At 40.1% G+C, this 22,389-nt stretch overlaps 2 protein-coding genes across 2 annotated transcripts in view; both read left to right on the forward strand.

The window, feature by feature from the left end:
• The first annotated feature begins 1,254 nt into the window (after positions 1 to 1,254).
• Positions 1,255 to 13,917, forward strand: LOC131928623 (uncharacterized). Its single transcript, XM_059284693.1, has 5 exons — positions 1,255 to 1,360; positions 2,569 to 5,990; positions 6,696 to 6,884; positions 12,418 to 12,540; positions 13,644 to 13,917. Exons 2-4 carry the CDS (start codon positions 2,624 to 2,626, stop codon positions 12,522 to 12,524), a joined length of 3,663 nt encoding a protein of 1,220 aa, XP_059140676.1. The 5' UTR covers positions 1,255 to 1,360; positions 2,569 to 2,623; the 3' UTR covers positions 12,525 to 12,540; positions 13,644 to 13,917.
• A 7,308-nt stretch (positions 13,918 to 21,225) lies between these two features.
• The window catches only part of LOC131928640 (synaptotagmin-14), a 134,730-nt gene continuing 133,566 nt past the window's right edge, over positions 21,226 to 22,389 (forward strand). The window contains exons 1-2 of the mRNA XM_059284715.1: positions 21,226 to 21,483; positions 21,830 to 22,330. Coding sequence (XP_059140698.1) covers positions 22,324 to 22,330 — 7 coding nt within the window. The 5' untranslated portion in view covers positions 21,226 to 21,483; positions 21,830 to 22,323. The remainder of the gene's footprint in view (positions 21,484 to 21,829; positions 22,331 to 22,389) is intronic.

The following is a 22,389-nucleotide window of genomic DNA, read 5'->3' on the forward strand; positions in this document are numbered from 1 at the left end:
GTTATGGTCATGTGACCTGTGCGGTAGGCACGTGATAGTCTCTTAGCTTGGGTGCACTGGAAACATGACGGTGCTTGTATATATATATATATATATATATATATATATATATATATATATATATATATATATATATATATATATATAATATATATATATATATATATATATATATATATAATATATATATATATATATATATAATATATATATATATATATATATATATATATATATATATATATATATATATATATATATATATATATATATATATATAAATGAACCATGGAACGACTGAAGAAAACACGGCTCAGAGAGTTACTTAATGCGAACAGTAATCTTATGTAAACAATAATCTTATATTTTTTAGCCGTCTTCGTTAAGTTCAGAATAAAGATGACAGCCGGGAGGGGGGGGGGGGGTGGATCCAAATAAAAGTTAAGGCCAGGAAAAGGATAGGGATTCTAGCCAAACAAAACGGCCTCGGACACTGTTGAAGGTGGGCGTTCCGTAGTTACTAGACGTAGTGTGTATTTGATATTAAACATTACATCGTAACTAACTTGACAGAACCCACGAGTTTTGCCACCGCAGCTGATTAAAGCATTGTTAATCTTAGCCTCTCCTCTCTCACGGAGGCGGATTAGAGTAACATCCCCCTGTGGGAAATAATGTCAAGCGACAAGGCGGATATCAGTAACGCCAAATGTGCATGACCCATTCCAATAAGACTGCTCAAACCCCCAAGCCCCCTCCAAGCCAGAGCTGGTCAACATTTAGCAAGATCGAGTCAATATTTCGCACAAGCTAATCAACATTTAGCAGTAGCTAGTAAACATTTAGCAGGATCTAGTCAACATTTAGCAGAATCTAGTCAACATTTGCAGTATCTAGTCAACATTCAAGCTATAAATAGAATGAACAACGAAATCATTCTAATAATATATCGTATCTCACAAGAACTGCCTTTTGTTTACCATATATTTCGATTTCCTAAACTTCTGTTTAGATTTCAGAATATAGCAATATAATTGCACCTAATGAATGCTATGATTTTTACCAACTTAAAGAGAACGCTCTTTTTTTTCATCGATAATCGACGAGGACTGTTATTAAGTTGGGAATGTCCCAGCTCGCGATCAATAAGCGATCAGAATCGATCAGATATTAATGTAAAACAAACTGGCTCAATGGAAGGGAGGCAACTAAAAAACAAAAAGCTCTGCAGCTACTGGAGAAGAAATGAACAGCAGAGCAGCATTCAGAGTTACCGTTCCGTGGGCACGGATTGCTCAGTTGTTTTTGTTGTAAGATACAATGAAGAAGTTCTGTAAAAATCTTCTGTCTCCAAGGAAAGGTAAGTCAAAACAAAACAAAACTGTTACAAAAAAATAGGAAAAATAAATAAAAGATTATCTCTTTTTACTAGAAATGTGCGTTGTTTTGTTTTTCAACTGGGGTTCTATAAAAATTGTGAAAAGGAATTGTTAGAAAGGAGAAGAAAGATGTTTATAATTTATAACATAGTTCTTTAGTAAAGATTTGTTGAAATTCTATGAGATACCTTTAGAACACGATTTGTTGAAATTCTATAAGATCTCTCAGCGGTTTAGTGAATACGCGAAATAATGGTATAATTAAATTTGACATTTGAAGGCCTTCTTCACAGGAGCTAGCCAAGTAGGGAACATGAAATTCTGTAGTTTCTGAGACTATTTGTTCAATGTTTTGTGATACGAAATATTAGTGTATTGGTGAGTTATCGGCAGTGTATTTTGGCTTCATAATGTATTCGTAAATATAGTTTTAAAATTTTGGAATAGTTTCTCTTTGTTAATGTTCATATCAAGATTTAAACGTTGGACAAAACATATATTCTATCAGCACAATGAAGGAGGATTACTTTGTAAATGAATGTTAACTTTAATGGTGAACTCTTTACAGTATAATTATTAAGAACCTACATCATTAATTTTAAATATATATATATATATATATATATATATATATATATATATATATATATATATATATATATATATATAATTTATAAATCATATACAATTTTTTGGAACAAAATCTTTTAACATAATCCAGCTATGAATTGGTACAATTAGATTTTAGGTGTAATTTGAATGCGACAAAAGTACAAAAATATTCATTGTAAGGGCCAGAATAGTATAGCGAGAGGGTTGTTAAAGCACCACTAGAGTTAGTTGTAGCCGAATTATAAACACGATGACTTAATTAATAACAATATTACAACTTTATTTCACGACTTAAACATTAATGGTTCTAATTTAGTTGCTGGGGTACATTTCAATAGGGCTACTAGTTGGCAATTAGTTTAGGAGGGTGGATGGTGAGAGAGACGAATTTAACGATTTCCTTACCTAAGAATATGAATAAATGCGACGAACACATTTCAAATTTCTCATATATCTGGAGTATTAAAAATAAATTAAGTGTTAGTTAAAAACATCTTCATAATAATACTGCAATTAAATTTTAACCATGTTCCTTTAAATTTACTGTAACTGCAATCTTTATTGTTTTTGTGGACAGAAAACTACGAAAAAGCTTAAGAACACGAAAGAGAACAGCTCACTTCTGCAAGAGAATGTCAACTCTTTCGCCCCAATCTCAAAGGACAATAACCCCTATCGAAAACCCAGACGACACAGGGCCGGCCACTCCGACAAAAAGGAAAGATAATTCCTCGATGATCGAAGTCCAGAAATATGACTTGGCGTCGTCCAATGAAAGTGATACCTTCCCTACACGTGACCAGGATACGACTACCCCAACAAAACATGACACAGCGTCATACAGATCGACCAAAGCTGATGAACACAACTCACTCCATGATAGTCATAACGAAAACGAAACTCGTGGGCATGGGTACACAAGAAATGATGACGTAATATCACTGCAAAACATCAATAGCCTCCACACGAAAAGCGATGTAGAGTTCATCAAAGCTCACAACGACCAAGACAGCATTGAAGCAGATGCCCACCGCAGTGATGAAGACAACGGGTTTTACAGCGATGAAAGCAAGACAAAACCCAAAACTTACGAGTCAGAAGAAGACGATTTTTACGACGATTCGGGGCATAAAAACAGTCTTGGGTTTACACCATTGTACAAAGAACATCAACTCCAGGCGGATGGGAGCAGCGATGGACGTAACGCTAGCATGGCAATTAACGAAGAACAAGGCATTGATTTTGATTCGGGTTCAAGATTTGATACAGGAGAAAACTTAGACACAAAGCAAAGTTTACAACAAAATGAAAAATCCGACATTCATATTGATTTTGAAGAAGACACCGTTGGAACAAACAACGACGGAATATCCACGAGGGAAAATCTAAATGAAAACAACACTACCACGACTGATTACAAGAAGGACCAAGTCGATAATCAAAATAAAGAAGACGTTAGCGGCGATGTAAGTCATTACCGCGACATGACCCCTGAACACAGGAAACAAAAAGACCAAGAAGATTCTAGAAACTCGGAATTATTTCCGTCAACATTAAGTCTCAAAGCGACAGACAACCAGACAGACAAAGAGCTGCAAGACGGCATTCAATCTACAGGAGACAGCCAAAATGAGCCAAATAAAAATTTAGAATTTGGTACAGAAAACCTGAATGGTGAGCTAAATCTGGACGACTCAGTTGAAAGTTCTTATTTCGCAATGTTTAAAAAAACCTCGGAGCTGGAAGATCAGCCAGATAAAAAATCTGAAAAACAAAACCAAACACATGAAAAATCTTCCAAAATTTTGGATAACAACGACAAAACAAGTGGTAAATCGGGAGAACAGGAAGTGGGCTTAGACGTCAAGAAAACGGTTGTTGCAAATAGCGAAACAAACATGAATAAAAAACCGGAAGAATCGAATTCTCGACATGATTCAGCAGGTGGCGATACTAAAAATGAGAAATTTCGTCATTTAGACGACAAAGACGACCGAGAGAATAAAAAATATCTGTATTATCTAAACAATGACGTCAGTGAACCAGACGACCAGAACATCGACCGAGGAACCCCGGAGAAATTGTTTAGCCGTACTCACTCCACTCGCGACGACGCCAGACCAGAGAACCTGATGATCGACTTGAACACAGAGCACGACTACGACCAGTACAGCAATCAAAGGGTTCGGTACACCTACGCCCTGAAGCCTGGCACCAGCCCCAGAAAACCCGGCACCCCCGGGTACGGCGAGACCAAGGCCATCGACCGTCTCATGCACGGGCCTTACTCCATCAGCCAGAAGGTCACCCACAAAGTCTCACCCAGGAAACCGGCGCAGGGCAGCAGGAGTAAGCCTCAGGTCGTTAAACACAGCAAGACACAGAAGAAAGATGGCGGCGAGAAGGGAGCAGGCGAGCTTCATGAAAAATCCGGTCGCAACAAAAAGGTTAAAGGTCAGATTTTGGACCCGGTTTCGAGGAAAGATGAGAAGGAGGAAAAACAAAATCTTACGCAAGATAAAACATCGACAGGAACAAGAAACGAAAAGATGGATGGTGAATTGTCACAGGCAGATAAAGACAGTGGTGAAACATTGCTTCTTAAAGAAGATAATACATCTGGCAACATCAATAATGTTGAAGTGGTTGCTGAGTTAGAAGGTGGACAACATACAAAATCAACAGAGCAAGACTTGACACACACAGCACAGGCAAACACTGTGGACGTGCATACAAAACCCGATGAAAAACTTAACGCAAAACCCAATAAAAAACATGATGAAAAAGTCGATGAAAAAAATGTTGTTGGTTCAAAAGGTACAAGCGCTGTTCAGCAGAAGGGAATCTTCAATATACTGAAAAGAGACACAAAAAATAAGAAAGTAGACCAAGAACAGAACACACCTATTGAAAAAACAGACATTACTAAGAAAGAAGCGGAAGCAACTCTATCAAACAAAGAAGGGGAGACGAAAAACTCACAACAAGAAAAAGAGACAACGATAAACAAAGAAAACGGGATCGCTTTGAAAGTGTTAGCGAGAAGTTTATCTAAACAGGACGGTGAGGAAACTGTCCCTAAAACAAATGGAAATTTGCCCAATGGTAATTTAGACTCACCAAGTTTGGTCAGAATAGAACAAGAAAAGACGAAAAATGCGACGAAAGGAAAAGAAAAAAGCAAACCACAAAAACAAGCCGAACAGCCGACAACAAAAACAAAACCCGCCGAGAAAAAATTAGCAAGTGTCAGAAAGTGGTTCGGGGGAAAGACAAGTTCTCCCTCGACTAAGTCAAGCGAGAAAACAGGTTCAAAATATGTACCGGCCGCGGCAACGACTACCCCTCCCACCGCCCGGTCTGTGAATGGAATCGTCATCACGACAGAGCAGGAAGAAAAGGCTGGGACTACGGTAGAGAAGGGGACTGACCCCAACTCAAAACCCAAGGATTCAAAGTCCGAAACCAAGCAAGGGGAGACGGAGGAAACAACGACGTTGACCGTCGTAGACGAGACGACGTCGGACGTCCAGAGCAGCGTCGGCAACGTCGTACTAGCCAACATCAAACGCAAGCTCAAAGACAAAACCCTCTCCAGCTCCAACACCTCACTTCCGGTTCACGGCCTCTCAAGGTCGCCCTCGCCGGAAACGAGTTTCGGCAGCGCGGGGTCCAAATTCGGCAAGGCGGCGCACAAGACACAGAGCATGAGCTCCCTCAAGGTGCCCGGGCTATCGCCCCGTGAGCATACGCTGGACGAGGACAACTTCTCCATGTCCTCCCGCAGAGACTCCGCGCGTCACTCTCTCGACTCGGCGTCCAGGAAGTCCGTCGACTACCGGATACGGAACGCCACCACGGCCGTGCAGCCGTTCGCGGAGGAAAAGCCCAAATCAGTTTTGACGAACGACGAGAATTTCATCATGAACGCCATCCCCTACCTTCCCCTCAGCCTAGCCATCATTTGCTTGTTTCTAAATATAGTTCTTCCAGGCTCTGGTAAGGTCCTTAAGTCCTTTAATATATATCCATATATATATATATATATATATATATATATATATATATATATATATATATATATATATATATATAAATACACACAAATACAAACATACATACAAAACTGCCATTCAGAAAGTCTCGAGTTCGGATTCCAGGCTCCAGTCTGTAGGATGTACCTGAGTCCACCCAGCTCTGATGGGTACCTGACTCACGTTAGGGAAACTAGGGCGATTGTGTGTAGTGCTGACCACTTTATCCCCATATCTGCCGAGGTAATAGGGCTGGTAAGAAGGTCACCAACCAGTTCTATGGCTCATGCAGGTTTTATTGAGCCTTAGAACTGGTTGGTGACCTACTTACCAGCCCTATTGAACTCAAGTTCATCTGCCCCATGTGTCTTTGGCACGAACGGTAAAAGATGATGAGGATGATGGTGCATATTTAACATGCGGTTTTCTCTACAATGTTGTGATTTATGGACTATTTGTGGTATGTGTGGGTGAGGTAAGAGAGAGATATGGGGGGGGGGGGGTATATAAATGTTATATAAATTATATAAATATGTTATACAAATTTCTATGGAAACCCGGTTGTGCCAAAAATATTAATATCTCATAGCAGACTGTAACTACTCCTTATAGTTAAAAAAAATGTGCAAATAAATAAAACATTTATTTCTTGATCCGTCTGATCACACAGGCACGGCGTTGAGTGGCTTGTCTATACTGTGCTGCGGACAGGCGAGAATCTCCAACAAAAGTGACCAGATTTTTACCACGCTGTGTGCCAACTGCATGGTCGGTTTGGCTCAACTTTTCACCGTCACCTTCATGCTGGTCGGATGGTTCTGGTCCATCGGTTGGGGCATTCAGATGGTCTCGCTCTCGGGTAGGTCAAAGGTCACGTGATGTCACATGATCCAAACTCCAAACACTCTTGGGGTGTGTCTGTGTTGAAGTGAGTCTTGAAGATTGACTGCCTCCCATGTTTGTATTTGGTCGAAAGTCAGTAGAGTTTGTCGTTCACAAGTCTAAGGCTAAATATTGTATTTGATTTATAATAAGAAAGATGCTAAGTCTGACCCTACTATAGCTTTAAACTATACTCGAAGATTTTAGAATATTAAAATGAATAAAAATAAACATCTGTTCGTCATAAACAAGAAAACCAATTTGAATATTCATAAAATTATAAATTTATTAGGCTACGATATTCATATTGTATTTAAAATTTGATTTCATTAGTTTACATGAGATCTACTAGTTCATTTTTATTAACATAACATATTTAAAAGTCAGTATCGCTTCAATCAGATTAAAACGCTTCAAGTATCGCTCCTGCAGGATTGAAACTCTGAAAGTATCGCACAAGTCAAATTAAAACTCTCTTCCCGATACTTCTTTTGTTTTGTCTGACATTTAAAACAGACAAAAATAAAAACACTCTAAATCCTACGCTTTCTGTAAACATTCTATCAAATCACAAAAGCTTCATTTATTATAGATAGCAGCGTACACTTAAACATCGTTCACCTTTTTACAGGCGCCTACATGAGATAAAAGGCCTTAGATTTAGTATCCCTGTCGCCTACCCATGTCTTCGTATTTCTCGTCCATGTAGTGTCGAGCCCACGTTTATTTATTTACAACCATCTACTCAACTTTTGCATTACCTGTTCTGCTACACGGACTAGGGAGGTGATCAATACTGGCGCTTTAGGTTCCCATGACTTGATAGCTGCGTTGTTATTTATTGGACAATTTTTTTGGGGGGTTTATTTTTTGTGGCGGAGTAACACGGTAACTACAACAGTGACGGGATTATTGGCGTAGTGACACGAATTCAAAATAAAAGGCTTTCGGTGTTTCTTTCGTCAAGAGCGCATGTTTCGTCTGACGAGAATTACCGTAATGCTGAACTTTTCGTCACATATGATATCCAACCCCATCTCCTCCTGTGCCATACCAACCCCATCTCCTCCTGTACCATACCAACCCCACCTCAACCAACCCCATCTCCTCCTGTACCATACCAACCCCACCTCAACCAACCCCATCTCATCCTGTACCATACCAACCCCATCTCCTCCTGTACCATACAAACCCCATCTCATCCTGTACCATACAAACCCTATCTCCTTCAATGCAATACCAACCCCATTTCCCCCAGTACCACAGTGTTTTTTCCAGGCTTTTTTTATCCGGAGGGGGGGGGGGCACTTAATTTTTTTTTTGGGGGGGGGGGGTAAATTTTCCGGGGGGAGGGGGGTGCCCGGACACTAGTAAAAGTATACGTTTTCTATATAAATACCATGTCTGGAAGTAACTCTGCCTCCTGTTCCATAACAACCCCAACTCCTCATGTGCCATACCAACCGCATCTCCACCTCCCGATTTCTCCTTGTTAAGAAATAAAAGAGCAATTATATCTTTTAACTAAGTTTACTTTGTGCTCTATAGTTCATTTTTATAACAAAACAAAAAATGCTGCTATTTTTCTTAACATTTTTCAACCTTAAAAAATTATGGATATTTTCTTAAAGCTATTTTTAAAACCGTATCCCTGAGAACTATAGATACACTGTATTTTGTTTGTAATTTTGATTGTTGCATAGCTAGATGATAAAACACACCACATCTCATACATATTCAAATTGACAATAACCGGAGACACAGGAATCATCAAACTTTAATCAGCTAATTAATGAAAGATCGCGGTAAATAGTAATCACGGCCAGCGATGGAAAGATAATTCTTGTAAGTGGCAGACTGGTGGGTTCTGTCCCTTAGGCGCCGTAGGTGGGCGAACCATGGGTTTAAAGTTACACACTCGATGTACGTAGTTGGCCTTAAATTATGTAGAGATGTGATTGCACTCAGTGATTGGTTGGGCGTAGGAATACACAGTGTAGGTGTATTGGTTGCTAGGAGACGGAGGGAGTGGGAACCTTTTTATACTGAGGTCACTTGGATGCCATCTGTAGGTGGAGTAGTGTTTGGTGTTTATTGTGTAGGAGGTGGGAGTGAAGCAAATGTTTAATTAGAGTATAGAAAAAGTTTCAATAAAAACAAGGGTAACAGGGTGTCTATTCCAACCCGGACCCGTTTCAATAGGGGTCAATGGTAAAAGTCCGAACAAGGGGTCCGATTTATTTACTGACTGTTTTTATCAGGGGTCATTATTAAGGGGTTAACATGGGATCTACAAGAACTCGGGTTCGGTTTCTTCAGCGGTTGATGTTACTTCAATAGGGGTGCACCTGGGGGGGGGGGGGTCAGTATCACCAAGAGTTCATAAAGGATCTCTTTCACTGAGTTCTTTAAATATCCACACTTTTATTACGTCACACAACAGGTTCTCATTTCGACGTGTCACTACCCCGAGGTGGGAGGGTGTGTGTGTGTGTGGGGTGTGTGTTTGTATGGGGGTCACTTTACATTGTATACATCATAAGCTGGCTCAAGTTTACCAGCATCCTTATTGTCAGGGTTACAGGAACCTTAACCCTAACAAGGCGATTAACCCTGATAGGTCCAGTAAACTTCACCAAAACCTACGGCAAAATGTCAAAACCACATTCGATGCAGTCCACTTAACCTCAGGGCCACACCACAAAGTAGGTTTAGCACGAGTAGTGTACAAGGTCCCACTGTACAAGATGTTTACCAAAAAAAAAAAACCCAACAAAAAACAACTGAAATAAACAATCGCTGTATTTAAACTGGTTTGAAAAATGTCCATAGAAGTAAAGTTTGAGTAAACTACGTACTATGAGGGTGGTGTTCTAGGTAACTTTACATGGTGATGAATAAGATTACACAGTTATGTAATATCAAAGTCCCCCCGAAGAGATGCCTGGAAGAAACTCTGTATGTTCATTATCCCATGGTTTGAAATTTTTAACAAAAAACCCAAAAACAAATATATTTAAACAAATTTCCCCCTCTCATCCTCACCCCTCCGGTAAACAGTAACACTATTTTCTGTGGCATCGTAGTTTGTTTGAAAGCATCTAGCGCATATTATGGTAGAAAACAACAATAGTAAAGCACAAACAACAACAATAAAACTAAAACAATAACAGTAAAACAAAAACAACAGTAAAACTAAAACAACAACACACAACTGAACAGATTAAAAGCACCGATTGTTTACGAGCAGTAGCCCAAAACGTCATTTCCTTTCTTTAATCTCCGCCCAACAACCGAAACCTTTAAAAGAAAAAAAACCCAACATTTTATGAGTTGTGACATTCAGTGACACGTGAGCGGTACCTGAGCTCTGATTGGTTGAGGCGTGTGTCAAGCTGAAGTGACTGTTTCATTTTACTGTGGCTGACAAGTATCAGTAGAGATGTGAATTTTGTTCGCTCACTGGCACTTCAATTTCGATAAGAAACTTTATGCTTTTCTTAACAAATATCACTCATAGGGCCAGAGTTTTGTTGTATTCACAATGACAAGTTTCCTCTCATAGGGACAAGTATCCCCCGAAGTAACAACTTGCCAGGGTTTCTTTCAGGATTTTTATCCAAGGTGGGAGGGGGGGGGACGGGACGATAACTTGACACATCCTGTAGGTGGGGGCACTTAAAAATCCCGGGGGGGGGGTGGGAGGTGGCGGACACTGGTTGTAGTATGTTTTCTTTAAAAAGTATATATTTGTTTCTATTTCGTCCGAGGGAGGAGAGGGTGCAATAGACGTGCTCATGGGGGAGATACAATCATAAAACAAACTCTGGCCACAATCCCTGGCAGCAACCCCTGAACCAGCAATGACCCCCCCCCCCCTTCCACTAACCAGCATGTCACAACCCCCGACTGAACTAAACTGACCCCTGCCTCTCCCTTGTACTAACCAGCATGTCACAACCCCCGACTGAACTAAACTGACCCCTCCCTCCCCCTTGTACTAACCAGCATGTTACAACCCCTGCCACAACCCCCGCCCGAACTAAACTACCCCCCCCCCCCCCTTCCACTAACCAGCATGTCACAACCCCCGACTGAACTAAACTGACCCCTGCCTCTCCCTTGTACTAACCAGCATGTCACAACCCCCGACTGAACTAAACTGACCCCTCCCTCCCCCTTGTACTAACCAGCATGTTACAACCCCTGCCACAACCCCCGCCCGAACTAAACTACCCCCCCCCCCCTTCCACTAACCAGCATGTCACAACCCCCGCCCGAACTAAACTGACCCCTCCCTCCCGTGCCTCAGTCAACGCCCCAGCACAAACGTTTCAAGCCACCAACACATTTCTCACACAAATTTTCTCATCGATCTAATCAATTGATTTTCTTTATTGAAATAACTACTTCATCGATCCAGGCCAATTACGGTAAATCTCTAGAAATTCAGGGTATCCAATTCACTGATTCTGTTTGACAACTTAATTGATTAACAACGCAGTTTAAATGTGAAAATTGGCAAATTATTTCTTTTCTTTTTTTCCCAATCCTATAATTTGCATCTCTTACTTCTTAAATTAAGTTAAATAAATTCGTGTCAATTTGTTGAAATTTCTGTTAAACATTTGCATAATTTGCACCTCGTCTTAAATATAAGTAAAAAAAAAATCTAATAATTTTGTACCATGTTGAAATATAAGTTATACATTTAAATAGAAAAAAAAAAGCAAACCCAAGTTACTAAAGAATAAATGTATTTTTAAAAATTTAGTATTAAAGATAACTCGGTTCACAAATCAATTGCTGTCTTGGAGAAATATATAGACCTGTACGTCACATAGAACCCAACTCCCTCCTCCACCCACATATTTTAAGTTTTAAATCTTAAGTTGGTCGCCTTTATGTAGTTTGGTCAAAAACTCTGAATACCCCTCCCACCCTCTCTGACAAATTTGTTATGTTCAGTCTAAATGGTCAGATAGAGGTTTATTGAATAACAATACTGTTCCTGTCGTGATCTACTCCAGTCGTCATGATAATACCTGTATAAATGGTTAGTGTTTTGAGCACTAGGCTGCCCCTACTTTCCCCAACATAATTCAGGTACCCTTTAGAGCTGAATGGACTCAGGTAAAGTCTCGAGTCCGGAATTCGAACTCGAGACTCTCGGGTTAGCGGTCGAGCGATCTACCATCCGACCACGCCGTTCCATCTTTTGGTTTTAGTTTAGTCCTAATAATGACGTATGTGACTATATTTACCGTAACCCTTTTTTTGTTGGTCCCGCTCATAATAATGAGACTATATAACTCGGTTACTGTAGCCTACTTATTGCTGTCTACTTATAGTGATACGACTATGTAACTCTGTTACTGTAACACTTCTTATTGTTGGTCCACTTATAGTGATGAGACTATATAACTGTAACGGTAGCTCTTTTTATTTGTAAGTCCACATATAAAGATGAGACGAATATAACTCTGTTAATGTAACTTTTCTTATTGCAGTCCAACATCGCGAGGAAATGAAGCAACAGAGAACCAAAGAGTTGCAGGCTCTAGCACTCAGTGCTTTTGGATCTCCAAAACGTGGGGCTGGTCCGTTTGGAACGTGAGGACCCCTGACCAAAGGTACGTCATTCAATCACACATCAGCTGACCTAAGGTACGTCATTCAATCACACATCAGCTAACCTAAGGTACGTCATTCAATCACACATCAGGTGACCTAAGGTACGTCATTCAATCACACATCAGCTAACCTAACGTACGTCATTTAAGCACACATCAGCTAACCTAAGGTACGTCATTCAATCACACATTAGCTGACCTAAGGTACGTCATTCAATCACACATCAGCTGACCTAAGGTACGTCATTCAATCACATCAGCTGACCAAAGGTACGTCATTCAATCAGACATTAGCTGGCCTAAGGTACGTCATTTAATCACACACCAGCTGACCAAAGGTACGTCATTCAATTACACATCATGTCTAGTAGAAATTGAGTGGGAAACTAAAGACAAAAACACTTTTGATCTTGACTGAAGTGAAACCCCGTCACACATCGTCACATGACTGTGTTACACATCGTCACAGGACTGTGTCACACATCGTCACAGGACTGTGTCACACATCGTCACAGGACTGTGTCACACATCATCACAGGACTGTGTCACACATCGTCAAATGACTGTGTCACACATCATCACAGGACTGTGTCACACATCGTCAAATGACTGTGTCACACATCGTCACAGGACTGTGTCATACATCGTCACGTGACTGTATCACACATCGTCCCAGGACTGTGTCACACATCGTCACAGGACTGTGTCATACATCGTCACTGGATTGTTTCACACATTGTCACAGGACTGTGTCACACATCGTCACTGGACTGTGTCACACATTGTCACAGGGCTGTGACATCGTTCATGTGAGACCCCTTAGACTAATATTGGCAGAAGTTCTTTGGAAAAAAGAGTTTTTAAAAAAAAATTTAATTGACTATACACCCAGCTCTAATGAGCACCTGACTTAAGTTAGGGAAAGTACAGGCGGCTGACCACACCATCCCTTCGAATGCCGAGGTAAAAAAAACATGTAAAGTCTACTTCATCTGCGCTATGGATTGTTAGGCCTTACATACGAAAAATGACAAATCGCTTTACTTTAATCTACATTGATGACATACGAAGGGTGTTAATAATATTTTTTTTATCTTTATCAGCAGACCCAGAGCATACGTATAACCACGTCAACAACAGCAACCCGTCACCCCCAGTTTAAGAGAACTGTCATTGAGTAGCCGCCGGAGGTAGAATCTATGACGTAGGAGACACATGACGCCCTAAGTCCATCACTGACTACATTTCTCATCTCACTTCTGCTTCAAAGACCATATATAATATTTTGTTAGATTATAATTTATAACAAAATGACGATTTTTTTGTGTATTTTCAAACGATGGCTCCTTTGTCGAAACTATTATTAACTATTATTCTGGTGTGAATTTTTATTGTATGCTGTAGGCCCTATTTCATGGCAGCTTGAATGTGAAGATAAAATGTGAGGTAAAAAAAAAAAGCCTGGAGTCTGGTTCGATACTCTTTGAGGCCACAGAATAATACAGGTTTTTGTTTTCTCTAGCAGGTTACTTTGTTTTCTTTCCATCCACGATCAATTACTTCACACGTGCATCAATCAAAACACAAACTGAGGTGCCGACAAGGATGTAGCCCTAATTACCCTGATTAATAGTGTTTGTGTGACACAGTGTTAGGGCAGTGGATGGGGGGGGGGGGGGGTCGGGGGGAATGGGTGAAGATTGATTTGATGAAATTTTCTAGAATTAGACATGCATCGACTAGATCTCCTATACATCTTTCTTGTGCTAGTGTCTCCAACAGTTCCTAACAGTAACATCTTTCTTGTGCTAGTTCCTACCCATTAGGATTAAACTTTCAATATTTTCGTTATTTCCATTGTTCCATTGAACCCAGCTGAAAGCCTTTAATCTCTGTACATGTATTATCTAGTCATTTGAATGTACTGATAATTTTCTGAGTAGTTAGACATCTTAAATGGGGGCTAGGGGTGCTAATGATTACAAACTCCCGAAGTCCCGAGTTCTAACCCCAGTAAAAAAAAAAAAAAAAAAAAGTAAAAACCCCACTGCCTTGAAGATTTCTCTTAGGTGGGCACAGAATGTGGAAGCAAATCCAGAAAGAAAAGCAGACGTAAGTCAGTGTCAGGGGTCTATACGGTGCATAACATGTTGACATCACCTACAATATTATACAATTAAGAACGAAGAAGACATTTGATACACAGTTATTTTACAGATATATTATCACAACTTTGTGCCTTGCAGTAATTGATGCGGGGTGTTTTCTGTGATACTTAAAGAAGAGATGCACACTACAGATTGGGATGGTATCCTGTCCCTTGTTTCAATGTACATCAACTCAAGGCCAATAACCAATAGTAAACTGCGACCCAACATTTTCGACCAATTATAATTTAAATTTTGTTTACTACCAGTGTAAAAGGCAAACGATTGTGACATTTTTGTGACAGGGGGGGGGGGGGGGGAGGGGGGGCGGCAAAGTTACGTACTTAACTTTCTAATTTCTTTTTTAAAAATAAAAATAAGGAAAAACACGTTCTGTTTCTTTGAAATTATGTTTATTTTAAGAATGTAAGTAGAGTGGGAGGGGGAGGGGGTTGAACGGATTTTTTTTTGTGATTTAATGTTTAGGAGGTAGGAGACGCATGTAGTAAATACATGTGACTATGGGGGAGGGGGGGGGGGCTTCAAAAAAAGATCCGTAAGTGCCATAAGACGATCATCTGTGTGATAGAAACAAGCACGCATGTAAGGGAAGTAATCAAATAACTTCAACGTGAAGCCTTCGGGCGCAGGTGGGTTTCCTCGCTTGAAATTATTAATGAATACAATCACAATTTCCCTACCCAGCCCTCCAGTGGTGCACATAATTAACCAGTTAAAAAAATTGTTACATTACAACTTTTATTGATTTCAATGTTCTATGTCTTAATTTAAAAAAAAAATATGTTTGTAAAATTGAAAACTTCACGTACGAATGTAAATAATAAACATTGGTGAGCTGTATTGTCTTGCATGTGTGTATTTTGTGTACACATTCAACGAATAAAATTTTAAATTGCGACAAAATTAAAAAAAAGCGTTTTAATTTAATAATTTAATGCGTGCATTTAGCGAGTGTAAAATAAAACCCTCGCGTATGTACAAAAAAAAAAAAAAAAAAAACATAGGCCTACCAACAAACAAAAATTAAACAAACAAAAACAAAACAAAACAAGAACACAATCACAAGAATAGGAGACCGATTAAAAACGGGTATTGAAAGAGCTAAGCGCAGGCAAAAGAAAAAACCAAAACAAAACTTCGTTGTTAAGTTGAATATTCATCGAATTTGGAATTTAAGGGTGGTCGAGTCGGTAAAGCTCATGGTTGCTAAACGAAAAGTCTCGAGTTCGAACCATCGGGAAGATGAGGCTCGTCGTTTGTTGGGGAGAGCCAGTCTAGTAGTTTGTTTTTGGTTAGACAAGGTTATGGAAGCAAATCCAAATAGAAAAGCAGGCTGAAATCGGAGTCAATGGCCTTAATTAATGGCGCATAAGCAGTTGACACGTATACTGAATTGTGTTGGAAGGTATTCCTTCCAACACTAAAATTAAGAACGAAGAAGAAGAAGGAATTTAGCTCAAATGCAGAACTATACAGCATACTAAAGTTCGACTCGAACAATTTAAATCAACGGTTCTAGAACTATTAGCCGCTAGTGCTGATCACCCAATACCTTTTATGATCAAAGGAAACAGATGAACCCTACTTCACCCGCTTTAGAAACCATATGGTCTTAGGGCTTAACACTGTTAGGGGGTCATTCATAAATGACGTCACGCTTTTCTGGACGGTTTTTACCTCCCCCCCCCTTCCCTCCGTCACACAGAACTCACCCCCCCCCCCCTAAAATGACATCTCATCTCCGCCCTTAACCCCCCTTAAAAATGCAGTTGAATTTTTCTTAAAATGCGATATTTTTCCAAAATCTTGTCTGAACTCTGTCAACATAGAGTATTTTAATCGATTCCTATTAAAATTGATTAAAACAGTTTTCTAAAACGCGAAATAACGGCTAAAATTCGTTTTCTAACATAACTTTTTTATATGCAAAAGTGTGACGTCACACCATCTGAACTCCCCTTATCACAAACCGTCACAAAATTGCGGACTTCCTTTCCCTACGAGTGTGACATCATTTATGGACGACCCCTTAATAATCTAATGTCCTTAGCACTTAACACTATTGATAATCTAACGATCCAATAACCCTAATGTAACCACACCAGTTCACATGTAACGCAATCTATACACGATCTACCATCTTTTATTACTAACTCGACATATAACGTGATCCTATTTGCTTTGCCAAAGTCAACTACAAGCTCCCAGCAATCGATTTTTCTCTCCCCAACTTTTCAAAAACAAAACGGCTCTCATGCATTTTAAAGATGGCCGTCTGTCTCTATTATCGACTTCCGGTCTGGCCGACAAATCAAATTTGTCGACACATACAGTACGTAACCCCTAGGCTGAAGAGCTGATTTGGCTGAAATCTCCAGGGCCAAATTTAGAAGGTGAGAATATTTTAAATCGGGAATTTCCGCTTTCTGAATGTGAAATTATTTCAGGGTCAAAATTTCCGGTTTCTGAATGTGAAATTACTTCAGGGTCAAAATTTCCGCTTTCTGAATGTGAAATTACTTCAGGACCAAGACTTCCGCTTTCTGAATGTGAAATTACTTCAGGGCCAACATTTTCGCTTTCTGATTGCGAAATTACTTCAGGGCCAAGATTTCCGCTTTCTGAATGTGAAATTACTTCAGGGCTAACCGCTTTCTGAATGTGAAGTTACTTCAGGGTCAAGATTTCCGCTTTCAGAATGTGAAATACTTCAAAACCCAGACTTTCAGAATGTCAGCTTATCCCCAGCGTTAATCAAAGCACACATTTCAAAGTAGCAAATATTTTTTAACTGAAAAAAATTAATACTTTAAAAATATTACTTTTAATTTTTTTTGTAAAATAGTTAATTTTCATAAATTAAAAAAAAAAAACGTAGACCTAACTATGGATGCTACAGCGTTTAATAATAAAAGGTGTTGAGATTCATCAATATATTATTTGTAGTTTTTAAAAAAAATCTGGTACCAATATATATAGTGTCCATCCTTTGTTGCGTAAGATTAGTGGAAATTGCAGGAATGATCTTATACTATATTTAACACAACCATGAATGGATGCCTCCAGCCTGCGCATGTAAGCCACGCCCTCAGGTGTCGGCGTGGTCGAGTCGGTAAAGCTCATGGTTGCTAAACCGAAAAGTCTCGAGTTCGAACCCTCGGGCAGATGAGGCTCGTTAGCTGTGGGACAGCCACTCTTCTAGGAGAGACAACTCCAAAATCAAACAACTGATGCCTTGTAGTTTGTTCTTGGTTGGACAAAGGCTATGGAAGCAAATCCAAAAAGAAAAGCAGGCTGAAATCGGTGTCAATGGCCTCAATGGCGCATAACCAGTTGACACGTAACGCTTAATTGTGTTGGAGGCGTGGTCGAGTCGGCATAAAGCTCATGGTTGATACATTCGAACAAAGTCTCCAACAAAACCCACTGGCAGATAAATCTCGATCCACTTCAACACTAATAATTAAGAACGAAGAAGAAGAAGAAGAAGAAGCCACGCCCTCTACCAGAAACTTATCTAGTGTAGATGGAATCACTCGACTGAGAGGACACGACTAAAAAAAAAGAATGAATAAAGAAGCCAGACTGAACCACATGCACTGAAAAGTAAAACAAAACAACTTTTGTTTAGAAAATCCCACCAAGGATCTGGCCAATTATGTGACGGAAGTTGAAGGAATCGATCGTCACTGTTTCTTTCAACGAAAAAAACCCAAAACAAACATAAAACAACCGGAATGAATTTGGTACTGTTGGGTTCTGGTTTCTTGTCATACATTTCATGTGATTTGGTTGTAGCTGAGAAGTTGAAATAAAACTCATGACAGTGGAACATTATGTATATATATATATATATATATATATATATATATATATATATATATATAGTATATAACTGACAAATGATGACCTGGGTGGAGAGCCATTTTGGAACAGACAAATACAGTTAGCAATACAATTTCTTCAGCCCTCATTAGTTTAGTTACAGCAACAATGGCTTCCCTCATTTGTTGCAAAACTTGGTTTCGTCTTTTGGCGTTGTATGGCGTTAGGTTACAAACTGAATAAGGGCTGGGGGCCACTCGGGGGGGGGGGGAGGGGTCTGTGTCTCTGTGTTTATTTAGTTTGTGTGTGTGTGTGTGTGTGTGGCGGTGTGGAGGGCTAGAAGGTGCAGCATTCGCTATCGCCAAGTGACTTGTCATAAGAATGCTGAAAAGCGTATATATATATATATATATATATATATATATATATATATATATATATATATATATATATATATATGATCATAATGATCCTAGACTACCCTCTGTCAATGTTTAAACTGAAAGTTCGAGGTTGGCATACGTCCCATGAATGGCGGCAGATAGCCCTAAATGTCATCCCCCCGGGGATTATGCTATTTTTAGAATGTAACACAATCTACGTCATCGGCTGACCACTGGCCGCTAACATCTGATCTGTCGGTGCGGTAAGGTTGATCAACACACACATCCTGTCTTGGTGGTCGGTGTTTCTAGTCGGTGGGGGGGGGGGGGGGGAGGGGAGAGGGGGGGGGGGGAGAGGGGGGAAGAATGACTTGTCCTGAAAAAAAGAAAATCGTACACCGTATAAAATAGAATGGATTGTTTAAATAGGATCACTGGCAAACAGACGTGTTTCTATAATATAGGAGGAGACTCTAGTGATTGAAAAAAAATGGGTTCGTCTGTACATTACTAGTAGTCCCATGATGTCAATAAACATTACCCTAAAGTAGTTTATGCTCCATTAAGTTTAATCCGCGTCTACGTCACTTTGACGTCATGTCCAAGTTTGAAAAAAAATAATTGACTTGCAATCCCTACCCCATCCACATAAATCGAAATTAAAAGAACATTAAATTCACTCGAATTGTCTCCCTTTTAACTTGTCTCTTATTAGGTCATTTGCGCATCCGGAAATATCCCCTCCCTCCCTCTTTCATTCCGATCCTCACTCGCTCCCTGGTATTCCTTCCACCCTCTCTCACCTCACCACCCTCACCTCACTCCCTCCCCCTCCCCCAGTGCCATCGATCGGTCGTCTGCCGGCTGGCACTAACCAAGGCTCGGGGTCCGGATATTTACTGGTGTGACAAATTCACGTAACGGCCCCCCAATACCCATTAACACATGCCGAGATTCCATTACGTTACTGAGGTCACGTGATTCCCGTCGTGAAAGCGAGGTGACAAACCATCTCTGACTGAACACGTTTTTCAAACCGGCTTTAAATAATTGCGGATTTCCATTTGGTAATTACAAGATGACGAATGTAAAAAATAAATAAATCGGCTTTAAACAAAATCAAATCTCGGGGAGTTGACTCCCTTGCTGTGTACGGATAAAAATAGTTTCAATTTCATCAAGTTAAAATTGAGATGGGAAATGGATACCGACTAAAATGGTAAATGTGTAATGGAAGGTATGAGGTTAATGTATCGCTAACGCACATTGCCACCGCACACACCTACCTCAAATTTATACCACACAATTCCACCACACACTATTACAACACTACTCCACCTCACAGCTCTAGCGCGCACATCTAGCACACACTTTTACCACACACATCTACCACACACCTCTACCACATACTTCTACCACACACATCTACCACACACTTCTACCACGCACATCTACCACACACTTCTACCACACACTTCTACCACACACATCTACCACACACCTCTACCACACACTTCTACCACACACATCTACCACACACCTCTACCACCCACCACTACCACCCACCTCTACCACCCACCTCTACCACACACTTCTACCACACACCTTTACCACACACTTCTACCACACACTTCTACCACACACATCTACCACACACCTCTACCACACACCTCTACCACACACTTCTACCACACACTTCTACCACACACATCTACCACACACTTCTACCACACACCTCTACCACACACTTCTACCACACACTTCTACCACACACTTCTACCACACACCTCTACCACACACCTCTACCACACACTTCTACCACACACCTCTACCACACACTTCTACCACACACCTCTACCACACACTTCTACCACACACATCTACCACACACCTCTACCACACACCTCTACCACACACTTCTACCACACACCTCTACCACACACCTCTACCACACACTTCTACCACACACATCTACCACACACCTCTACCACACACTTCTACCACACACTTCTACCACACACTTCTACCACACACATCTACCACACACCTCTACCACACACTTCTACCACACACTTATATCACACACTTCTACCACACACTCCTACCAACACACTATGTAAACATTTGATCTACAGTTTGACCACACTCCTCCCCCATCTGTCGCAAGCAAGTAATTAATTGAAATTCTCGCTCTCCCTACAACCCAGCTTCTTCTACCTTGACCAAATCCACCACATTGACCCCCCCCCCCCCACACCACGCGCCATCCATCTTTGTCCATGTGACACTTCCAGCCCTGTCGTATCCGGCCCAGCAGCCACAGGTCCTGCCAGCTTCCTGTTGGCGCTAAATGCTGCCAGCCAATTGGAAAGTCGGCTGCTGGTGTGGATATTCTCTCAATGAATCCGGACGAACACAACTTGAATTTGGAATTCTGGACGTTTTTATTCTGTTTTCTTTGATCGTCACGTGACTTGGGAGTGTCGGAGTACATGATCATACATCACGTGACCAGAGTGTTATTGTTGTTGTAGGCGAGGTCCGTGCTATAATTAGATAGGTTAAAGGTTAGTAAAAATTAAAAACGTGTCGCGGTTTTAAATATAAAACAAAACACGCGAAAAATAAATCAGTTATAATCAATAAAATATAATATTTTAACATTAAAAATGTGTAAAAAATGTATTACTTTTAAAAATTGTTTTAAAACAAAATTTATTTGTATTAAAACAGCTTTACGTTTTTAAACCAGTGTCAACATTAGACCAAATTGAAATGTATAAAATGCATTTATTTGCAAGCTATTGGAGTTTATCTTCAAGAATTGTAAAGAATTTAAACAAAAATATTTGTGTGTTAACATTAATCATAGATTGACTAACCCTCTCTTATTAATCTTTTCGCGATTCTAAGGTAAAAACGTTTTGTATTTTCGTACAACAAAAAACAAAAAAAAACAACAAAAAAGAAAACAAAAAAAACTAAACATTTCCGTGGATAAAAAGAATCAATTAAAAATCTCATCCGCCATTCTGACGTAGCTCCCTGTGTATTAGCACCTAGTTGTAACGTGGTAAGTGTGATTGTCGTTAACGTAAGGCGTTGTCCTGGAGACAGAACTTGATTACTTTCTTTTGGGATCAATTACTGCAAGGGAGAAAAAAGGAACAAAGGGAGATAATTTTCTTAAAAAAAAACAAAACAAAAAACTCCGTGATTAGTCGTGAACTGAGTTGATTTATATAGGAGTTCAACATCCTGACGTGCACTGTACGAGGTGGTGTGTCGTGAGGAGTGTCTGTGTCTCGAGGTGCAGCGACACACGTGTAAGGTGGATTGTGTTCTAGTGGCGCAGCAAGGGTCGCAGACAAGCCATGATGAGCTGGGCTGAGCTCTCCGGCTAGGATATGTCACGTGAGTAAATCAGTTTAAAAATCATTCAAGTGTAGACACGGTCACAGATAGAACTACTC

This window comes from Physella acuta, unplaced genomic scaffold, assembly GCF_028476545.2.
Source record: "Physella acuta isolate Inbredline_101_S28 unplaced genomic scaffold, ASM2847654v3 ptg001528l, whole genome shotgun sequence".
NCBI lineage: Eukaryota > Metazoa > Mollusca > Gastropoda > Physidae > Physella > Physella acuta.